This window comes from Mus caroli, chromosome 6 (genome assembly GCF_900094665.2).
Source record: "Mus caroli chromosome 6, CAROLI_EIJ_v1.1, whole genome shotgun sequence".
NCBI classification, from domain to species: domain Eukaryota; kingdom Metazoa; phylum Chordata; class Mammalia; order Rodentia; family Muridae; genus Mus; species Mus caroli.
Window position 1 is genome coordinate 31,706,195 of NC_034575.1, and position 11,277 is coordinate 31,717,471.

General features: G+C 43.7%; 1 protein-coding gene across 6 annotated transcripts in view; it reads right to left on the reverse strand.

The window, feature by feature from the left end:
- The window catches only part of Dgki (diacylglycerol kinase iota), a 447,586-nt gene that overhangs the window by 249,891 nt on the left and 186,418 nt on the right, over positions 1-11,277 (reverse strand). For all 6 annotated transcript variants that reach the window (XM_029478768.1, XM_029478767.1, XM_029478769.1 and 3 more), the window contains exon 4: positions 148-222. In XM_029478768.1, the coding sequence (XP_029334628.1) occupies positions 148-222 (75 nt within the window). The remainder of the gene's footprint in view (positions 1-147; positions 223-11,277) is intronic.

Below are 11,277 nucleotides of genomic sequence, written 5' to 3' on the forward strand. Positions count from 1 at the left end.
TTTATATATTGTCTTTTCATTGTTATTCTGGTAAGTCGTCCTGAACTCAACAATTTTTGTTTTGTTTTTTAAAAAGTTAGACATTGACACCAGATCTCAGTAAGTGACCGAAGTCAACGCACTCGCCAGCAGGTGGCGCTCGCTTACCTTCTCTAGTTGCTCAATGCAGGCTGTGTGGACCACGATTTTGCAGACGGCACACTTCCTCCTGAGAGCGGATTTCTACAACATTCAATTCAAAATACAGGAGAGAAGTGTTAGCAAGCTGTTCTGGAGACTTCCCTGGAATGAACACGAGACTCCTTAAATTAAGCAAAATTATAAGTGCCTCTGTTACTAAGCAAATTGAAAACCCCTAAACATGTCAAGGTAACTACCCACAGGCACACCAGTGGCCTAGACAGGCTTCTTCCCAATATAACAGCAATACCTGTTACAAAGAGGGCTCATAACATAAACAAAGGTCTTTATTCTGTTACACTAGTTTTAAGTGTTACACCTGAACAACGAAAGCACTGTCCTTAAGTTTTCAAACTTTTTCATACATTCCAACTTCACTCTTGAGGGACAGAGTCAGTATTCTTATGTACAAAATAAGCATTCCATCCATACTCTCGGAGGCTGCATCTGCATCTGCATAACTGGTCGCTTTAAGCTTCTGTTCTAGGCACAAATCTCGTCTGTGCTATTTGGGTTTCTACCCAAATCTTCAGGAGCGAGAGTACAAGTCGGGATTCACACCCAGGAAACAACAATAACAAACCACTAGCAACAAGGACAGCGTGGGCCACTGGTTAGAGTACAGGTCTTGCTCTATGCACTGACGGGCACATCACAGATGGTCATTCACTTAACCTTTACAGCCTTGTGAAGTAGGGAGAGCCCTTATCTATCCCTGCTTCACAGGTAAGAAAACCCACATACAGCCAGTGACCGGTCCAAGATCTCCCCATTAGGGCACAGCATACCCAATGTTTCTGGCTCCTAAGTGCCATCAATTTTAGCCTTGATTTGGGGCACACATTTAAATTCACAGAGAAAAGCTTTCTGGGGTCTATGTTATCTCCAACGATTAAAAACTCGAGCATGGTGCACGTAGAGAGATGACCATATGGGCTCCTGATGTCACTCCTGCCCGCATCGCCTAGGGATATGCAGAGGCCTCTACGAGGACAGGCCTGAGCAAGAGCTGCCTGCCGGGATAATTCTGTTGGATGGTAGTAACTAGCACAGCAGCAAATGCAGCATGTAGTGTGTGAGGATCTTAAACTTTCTAAAGACTATAAACAGTTACTTTCTTCAACAGGCTCTTCTTCAAACCATTGCTTGCCTCTCTTAGGTGATGAATTGGAATCACATAACTAACAAATCCTTTAATGGGTTAGCTGTTATTTTTCATGCTAGGACACAGCTGTTTTGAACCTAGCATCATACACATAAATATACATATATGCATACATATATACACATATATATTTATAAATTAATATTAACAAATAAATACTAAATATCATAATAAATATTACACCAAACCTATTTTGAGCACAAAAACTCATAATAACAAGAGATTATCAAAGAGCCCACATGGGAAAGGCTGGGAGTGCTTGTGCATTTGGAAGGTGTCAGTGTAGACTGTTGGCAACCTGTGACTGATGGCTGGCTTCACTGAGGAAGGACAGTGGAGCCCAGTGGAGCACACCTAACACTGCTGTGGAGACAGGGCCCTGGAGGGACAGACAGCCCTGGGGATGCTGGGGAAAGTAGAAGAAAAGAAACTGTCACTTTTTATTTCCTCTGTGGACCCATCATCCAAGTCTGGACACCAGTCTCTGGATACCATTGATAACTAAGTCACCAGCTTCCAGTCAAGTGCACACAACACCTCAGCAATAACACTGTGTCTGTGAGCTCTTAGTGTGTGATCCCCCTCTTGGCATTGGTCTTCCTAACATGATGTAGAACAATTAGTATGTTTGGCAACCAATTTTTCAGACAACGAAAGATAAGGAAAACTCAGAGCCTAAGGCTATTGCTCCAAGAGTCTTCCTCTCCATCCAAAACCAGAAGGAGGGCTAGGGAGGAAGAGGAGAAAGAAGGGGAGGAGGAAGAATACACACAGCCATGAGGGGAAGAATGTGAAGCTGAAGAATCACAGTGATAGCAGTAGTCCTGAAACAGCAGCAGCAATAATACAGCTGGACTGCAAATGGTCATAACTAGAATGCTCATAAACAAATAGCCATTGCTCTCCTCTTTCCTATCAGTGTCCCGGTCAGATCTCTGCTTGAGCACCACCTCCAGAAAGTGCATGTGACATTTGAGTCATGTCACCAATGAGACTTACCATGAAGCTAAGGAAACCAGAGTTGATAACTCTTCTGGCCCCACCGCCTACCTGATCCCTAACAGATTACAGCACACACATGTCGGGCAACGCTGCCCAAAATGGGCAAACATTTAAGCTGGATTCCTAGCACCACAGTGCCTGGAAAGCATCCTCATCAATGAGCCCTATCTCCCTATGCTATTGTGCTTAGGGCCCTCTTAGTTAGTCTATGGAGCACCGGGAATTCTAAGAAGGCACTGTATTACAGAAAATTATCAGGCTTCCGAGTCATTGAATTTGAACTCCTTCCTCATTACCTGCCTTGAACCCAAGAAACATTACAACTGTGCCTCCTCAGCTTCTAAGACAAGCCTGGAAAGAAGTGCAGAGATACCAGGCTTGGTTGATGCTTCTTAAGTGAAAGCTAGCATCTCATGGGCAAAAGAATGAAATCTGAGCTTTATTTCTGGCTCTTGGTGGTGACTTGACTTTCTGGTCTGTCTGGGGGAAAGAACCTGAACATTCTGGTCTCCTCTGTTAAGAGTTACTCCAACTGGGCCTGTCAATCATGTGGCCATGAGTCCACCTCTCAGGAAAATGGATTCATCTGAAGACGTGTTAAGAAGATGTGGGAGGAATGATTAACCCTTTATTGAGATCATACATCTCCCAGAAGCCCTTTCTCCTACACAGCTGCTTACCACATGAGGCAAACTTAGTCTGGACTTTCCCGTGTTCTAAAACTATAACCTTTTCTTTACTTTCTGTCCAGAGGCAATGCCTTCCCTAACGCTCTAGACTTGCTTTTTTTTCTAAAGTCCCACATTCCTTCCGCCATGTAACTACTTGTTGACCTCCATTGCAAAACAGGCTGGTTTTCTTGGCCCCAAAAGCTTTGATTTCCTCTCTCGCCTCTTCCCCATCTCCCTCCTCAAGGCAGTTGTCAGGGTTTACAGCTTGCTTGTCCTGTCGTTCATTCTCACAAATTCCAATAAAACCACCCTCTGGCTTTCTTCCAATTCCATTTCTAAATTCTTTTATTAATGAGACTAAGAGCCCATACAAAGAAACCCCTATTTCTCTAACAGTATGTAGCTGAGAGGAAGAAAAACACTAGCTAGGCCCTGAAAGTTGTGTATACACACTGAAACCAGAACACACACCTCCTCCTCTCCTTGATTTTTAGGTGAGAATGTTGAGTCAAAAATCATTTCTAGAACAAGGGATCCTGGTTCCCAAGAGTGTAAGGACCACAGGGTTAATATATATCCTCAGTGTTCTGGTTGTGTAAATACACTAATATCTTTCATCTCGATTAATTCAAGCATGAAAGTCTATGGATGGTAACATATGAAATATAGTGTGAAAGTCCTAAGGTGGATTTTATGTAAATAATACCGAATTTTAAAAGACCTTCTTAGAATATGCTTCTGGGTCTCCTGATTCAGAATACCCCTACATATCATAACCTGGACTCCCATTCATGACCCGTGCATAATTTACCTCATCCCTCCAAACTACTGCTCAGGCCCAGCCTCCTCAGTGACAGCTTCTAAACAGCTTTCACTCTGGAAAGTCAGGTAATTGATGGTTGCAGCCCTGGTGCTTGCTCTTCATTATCATCTTAATGGGATTTGGAATAAGCCTGGGAGATGCACCTTTGGGCGTATCTGTGAGAATCATTACAGACAGGATGAACTGATGTAGGATCAACAGTGGGCAGCATCTTGTTTAGGCAGAGTGGGGCAAAAGCAGGGTGGCCCGACCTTCCTCCCACCTGCCTGCCTACCTGCATCTTTTTCTTCCTGAATAATCATGTCCTGAGCTGCTGCCACCATTCTCTTTTGACTTCTGATTCCTGCTTCCTTGACCTTACATAGACAACACCGTGACTCTCCAGGGAGTCTCTGCATTGTGCACTGTGCAGCTATTGGGTCCGGCAGCCAGGCAACCAATGTCAGGCTACCTAGCCCCTACCATATAAGCCAGCTCAGTAACACACACACACACACACACACACACACACACACACACACATATACGCTCGCTCTCGCTCTCTCTCTCTCTCTCTCTCTCTCTCCCTCTCTATTGGTTCTGTTCCTCTAGAGAGCCCTGCCTCATACAATAATCATACCCAAAGCTAGGTAAATTCTGAATAACAGCCCAAGGTCTTTTTCCACAGTGGTAAATACATGGTTTTATTTCCTCCACTGGTAGTAACTGTTTCAATGAGTCTAACATGCTAGCTGCTGACTTCTTGGTTTACGGATTACACTTTTCCAGACAAATACCCAAGAGAAACAGTCTAAAGAGAAACAGTCTAAATTTTATGTTGGCTCATGGCTTCAGGGCTCTCTTTCCAAGGTTCCATTTGAGCAGAGCACCTTGGTGGAGAGGCTTGCGGGAGCTCAACCCATGGCAGCTGGGAAGCAGAGAGAGAGAGAGAGAGAGAGAGAGAAAGGAGGAGGAGACAGGATCTACCCTTTAAAGGCACCTCCCCTGAAATCTGCTGCCTCTGACTGAGCCCTGCTAGCAGCCCATTCAGCAAGCACCATCATACAGGATCCAACTCCTTCTCAAAAGCGCCTGAAAACCACGCAACACGTGAGCCTTCAGCAGAACGCTTCACATGCAGCCACGGCACAGAGTGTCAGGAGGCCAGTGTCTGAATTGTTGAAACTCATTCGACACAGCTGAATACCAAGTGTCTGGGCAGATGCTGCTCAAAGCAGAAGTTCTGCTTAGTTATATGTAACTTCTTTGTTTTGAAGATTTAAATGGAACACAAGAGCATGGTTTCTGAGCTGTGCTCCTCAGCTCACAGGCGTTTCTGGCCTACTGTAAGGCTATGGAGCTTTTACAAGGTGGGGCCTGGCTGGTAGAATTGAGTCATGAGGTCAGGCTTTGAGCCCACCTCTGGCTCACATCTGCTCTTTCTGCCTCCTGGTCTACCATTGTGTATACAAGCCACCACCACAAACTCCTGCCACCACAGACTGAGCCACTTCACTGATGGACTGAATACATTTTGAAACCTTTCCTCCCTTATTTCTGTCAGGCATGTTCATCACAGCAACACATAATTACAAAGACAATAGGAAGTACAGTGACGATACATTGCATACTGGAATCTAGAGACATAATTACCAATACAACAGGAAATACAGCAAGAGTACATAGCTTATTGGAATCTAAACACATAATTACCAATACAACAGGAAATACAGCAGGAGCGCATAGCTTATTGGAGTCTAGGTGCATGCCAAACACATTGACATTTCCCCAGCAAAAAATCTAATTGAAACCAATGTTTCTTTCACTTTGAGAAATGATCAATTGGATCAAGTATAAATAATTAACACAGCATATAAACAGTTGTTATTTTTTTATATAGGGATTCATTGGTTATAGAACATAACACAAAAACATGATTTAAAAACTACAGACTGTCTGAGACGCTAAACACATTTTAAGAACTAAAATTATGGGGCTGGAGAGATGGCTCAGCAGTTAAGAGTACCGATTGTTCTTCCTGAGTTCAAATCCCAGCAACCACATGGTGGCTCACAACCATCTGTAATGGGATCTGATGCCCTCTCCTGGTGTGTCTGAAGACAGCTATAGTGTATTCATATACATAAAATAAATAATCTCTTTTTAAAAAAGGAATAAAATTATAAAGAATGTATTGATTTGTGTTCATCAGTGAATTTAAAAGCTCTCTGGACTTGCTGCACTAAATAAACATCAGTGCCCTTAACAAAGGTCCCAGTTTCACCCTTGTTGGTATTCTAAACAAGCACAGTAACCTGCAAGCATGTATGTGAGGCAGGTGTCCTGGCTGCTTTAACAATGGTAATGTAAGGCTGAGAGCAACTGTGTGGTTTATAGCCCAGTGTATCTCACTTTGGACTGATGAAAGCGTGTTAGTTCTTAGCCAAACAATGATGCTGAGCTTTAGGGTAGGGGTGGGGGCATGACAGACTGACTAGAAGAGAAGACACATGACAAGTGCTGCTTTGTCACTCTATCTGTTCCCATGCAGCAAGCTCGGCTGCCACTCAGTGTAGGCACAATTCCTCCCCAAACTGTAGCTCTCACCAAGTCAGGCATAAAACTGCATGAACTTCCAGGGGCAGAAGGATCAGAACCAAACTGGTGCAGGGATGTGCTTTCTCATAACCAGATGCGGGTGTGTGTGTGTGTGTGTGTATCACTGTCTCATAGAGGGTTTATTTGCAACCCTATCCCACCTAACCACGCCTCTTGGTTAGAACTCCCTTGTCTGTAAGCATCCCGCAAAGGAATGTTATTTCCCTTCCTTTGAGTAAGAGATAGGATTTCTAGTAAGTTACAATGAACTGAATTACAGCTCAGTCTTGGAGAGAGAGAGAGAGAGAGAGAGAGAGAGAGAGAGAGAGAGAGAGAGAGAGAGAGGAAGGGAGGGAGGGGCAGGGCAGAGGTAAGAAAATTGGAACAGGAAAGGAAGAATGGAGAGGGAAAGGGAAGGAAGGGGAGGGTGGAAACACAACACAGAGCTGAACAGAAGAGAGGAAGGGTGAACAGAAACGGAATGGGGAGTGAAGGAACATGGCTCAGGGATTTGGTGACTCCGTTTGATAGTCCTAGGGTTTATGAATAGATTGCACCTTCTTCCTGCCCAAGGTCACTGAAGTTAAATGGTTATAATTCTCAACAATCAAAGTCTGAACTCAAGAGGTGTCATGAGACGAGCTGCCTGCACCGCAGTAAGGCAGAGTCCCAAGCCATATTTCTCCTTAACAGGGGAGCTGTGCACTGCCCACTGACTACAAGCCAACTGGAATCTTAAGAACTAACTCTACTTGCCCTTGCCCATCTCTACCACAAGTAAAGAGGACAACTGAAGAGTCTCCAGGGCCACGCTTTCCCTGCCTCAGCTGGATCAGGGGTTCTGGTCACCAGCCTCCTCTGGTGGTTCCCAGGAGACCTGAACAGGGATACAATGCAGAAATAGCACCTCCTACTGATCCTTGCTTGTGGGGATGTGGAGAGGCTTCAGTGAGAAAGAGGTGCTGGGCCCAGGAAAGAGCTCCAGACAGGAAGCCATAGTACCAGGAGCTGAGAGAGGTATTTAGGCCACTATCAGGATCTATTGGGCCTGGCCTGGGAAAGAGAGAGGTTAAGAAGGCTGCTGCTGGTGGCAGCGTGGAGGAAGGAGAAAGGGAGTGTCTCAGGAAATTTGCCTACCAGATGCCTGATCCCCTTGGCCTTCCTGGATCAGAAACTGAGAGTGTGCCAGGAACCTAACAAAGAGAAAACAACAAACCAGCCAAGAAGCTAAAGTGGTCCCCATGCTCCACACTGCAGACCCTGACGCCTAGCAGCAGCAGCAGCCCTGGTGGGAGGGTGGAGAGGAGAGCTCAGACTTCCACAAGGCAGGCATGATCCTCGATCCTCTTTGGACGGAGGCTAAAGGAGGATCAATAAAGCCTTTAGAACATCAGAACTATGGTATCCCTTAGTGGAGAACAGCATCTCTGTGCAACGTGAGCAGAACTTTGTTGTTATATAATTTAAGGTAAATGAACACAAGAATTTTTTTTTTATTTTAAAGTCTAATTAGAAGAAATGAGAAGCATCCTTGGCAGGTCCTGCTTCTCTGCGGAGCCTGGGATGCAATCAGCAAATCGGCATTGGGGAAAACAAGGATTGACATTATCTGAAAGTCTCATTTCTGTGGCTTCAGAGCCCAAGCTAAACCTCCACCATCCTTTGGGGTATCTCTTCTTTTCTACTCACGTAATACAGAACACTTTAGAAAAGCCAGGAGGGTGTCGGCTGCAATTCCAGCACGCTCTTACAAGAGGAGCAGAGGGCATCACCAAGTCTTTGCGTGACAAAGGGACCTCAGGACCTTAGACAAAGGAACACGTGTCTGCATGAGTCTGTGGCTCATGTACCAACTCAGGATGCCCTAGAAGTTTGATTACAAGAGATGTGCTAGGAGATAAGTTTCTAGCACTCATCCTGAGTCATGCTGGCCCTGCTAAAGAAGAGGCCTTCATCCATCATAACTGTGGATGGCAACCCTATCGGGCAGTGTCTTCTGGTAGGCTATGAGGGTAATATCCTCACAGAGGCAGCTCTACCAAATATCATAAATGCTAAATGATCCCCAAAATACCTCAGAATATTTAGGAGAAAGGGCAGCATGGACAGCTGGATAGTAGGTGGAGAATCAGACAGGTGCACCAAACTCCTCAGACCATGCATTAATATATAAAGATGCACCTGAATCCCTCTGTGTCAGTTATTGGTGACCTACAGAAGTATTCCCCATATGGCTGTAACAACCCATTAACTACCAACTTTTCCAAAGAGATCACCATAACTTGTGTACATACCACAGTGAAAGGACTATGCAGGCTATAAAGAAAAGGGAACCTCCATCCTCTGGGGAAAGTTGCTAATATACTGGAGAAGAACTTGAGATATAATTCATAGGATATGGCAGAGACACACAGTGGCTGAGTTAAAAAAAAAAAAGTGGTTCAGATAATAAAACAGTCACACAGAAGAGAGTAGGGGCTCAGAGACTGATTCTGTGAGAAAGATCCAAAAGATAGTCATGTCTTGATCCCAGGTGTCCCAGAGACTAGTCAGTGCAGGAGAGAGCACTGGCCGCAGAAGCAACAGAGCTTCTTGGACAGGGTCCCTTCGGGCCTTCATCCTCAGCCAGGAGGCAGAGCTGAGTCCCAGACCTCTGTGCACCTTCCCTGCCAGAGGAGAGCTTGCCTACAGAGAGTGCTCTGACCACTGGGACTCAGGAGAGAGTTGGACTCCCAGGAGTGCTGACAGAGGCTAACAGAATCACAGGAGGAACAAACTCCAGCCAGAGACAGCTTGAACATTAACACCAAAGATTGCCAGATGACAAAAGGCAAACATAAGAATCTTACTAACAGAAACCAAGACCACTCAGCATCGTTGGAACCCAGTATTCCCAACAGAGCAAGTCCTGGATACCCCAACACACCCAAAAAGCAAGATTCGAATTTAAAATCATGACTCATGATGCTGGTAGAGGATTTTAAGAAGGGCATTAATAACTCACTCAAAGGAATAAAGGAGAACACTGCTAAACAGGTAGAAGCCCTTAAAGAGGAAGCACAAAAATCCTCAAAGAATTACAGGAAAACACTGCTAAACAGGTAGAAGTCCTTAAAGAGGAAACATAAAAATCCCTTAAAGAACTACAGGAAAACACAACCAAACAAGTGATGCAATTGAACAAAACCATCCAATATCTAAAAATGGAAGTAGAAACAATAAAGAAAACCCAGAGGGAGACAACTCTGGAGATAGAAATCCTAGGAAAGAAATCAGGAACCATAGATGCGAGCATAACCAGTACCCTGGAGCTCTTGACTCTAGCTGCATATGTATCAAAATATGGCCTAGTCGGCCATCACTGGAAAGAGAGGCCCATTGGACATGCAAACTTTATATGCCCCAGTACAGGGGAGCGCCAGGGCCAAAAGTGGGAATGGGTGGGTAGTGGAGTTGGGGGGAGGGTATAGGGGACTTTTGGGATAGCATTGGAAATGTAATTTAGGAAAATATGTAATAAAAAAATATTTATAAAAAAAAGAATCAGGTATTGGAAAAAAAAGAAACAGAATCTCAGGTACAGAAGATTCAATAGAAAACATGAACACAAAAATAAAAGAAAATGCAAAATGCAAAAGGATTCTAACTCAAAACATTCAGGAAATCCAGGACACAATGAGAAGACCAAACCTATGGATAATAGAAGTAGATGAGAATGAAGATTTTCAACTTAAAGGGCCAGCAAATATCTTCAACAAATTTATAGAAGAAAACTTCCCTAACCTAAAGAAAGAAATGCCCTGAACATACAAGAAGCCTACAGAACTCCAAATAGACTGGGAGAAAAGAAATTCTCCCAACACATAATAATCAAAACGACAAATGCACTAAATATAGACAATTAAAAGCAGTAAGGGGAAAAGGTCAAGTAATATCTAAAGAGTTCAAGCAGGCCTATTAGAATTAGACCAGATTTCTCAACAGAGACTATGAAAGCAGAAGATCCTGGACAGATGTCATATAGACCTTAAGAGAACACAAATGCCACCCAGGCTACTACAGGCAGCAAAACTCTCATTTACCATAGATGGAGAAACCAAAGTATTCCATGACAGACCCAAATTCACACAGTATCTTTACATGAATCTAGCCCTTCAAAGGATATGAAAGGGAAAACTCCAACACAAGGAGGGGAATTATGCCCTAGAAAAAGCAAGAAAGTAATCCTTCAACAAACCTAAAAGAAGATAGCCCCAAGAACAGGATCCCAACTCTAACAACAAAAATAACAGGAAGCAACAATTACTTTTCCTTAATATCCCTTAATATCAATGGACTCAATTCCCCAATAAAAAGACATACACTAACAGACTAGCTACATAAACAGGACCCAACATTTGCTGCATACATGAAACCCACCTCAGAGACAAAGACAGACATTACCTTAGAGTAAAAGGCTGGAAAACATTTTTCCAAGCAAATGGTCTGAAGAAACAAGCTGGAGTTACCATTCTAATATTGAATAAAATTGACTTCCATCCCAATGTTATCAAAAAAGACAAGGAGGGGCACTTCATACTCATCAAAGGTAAAATCTTCCAAGATGAACTCTCAATTCTGAATATCTATGCTCCAAATGCAAGGGCATCCACATTCATTGAGGAAACTATAGTAAAGCTCAAAGCACACATTGCACCTCACACAATAATAGTGGGAGACTTCAACACACCACTCTCATCAATGGACAGATCCTGGAAACAGAAACTAAACAGAGACACATTGACACTAACAGAAGTTATGAAACAAATGGATTTAACAGATATCTACAGAACATTTTATCCTGAAACAAAAGGATATAC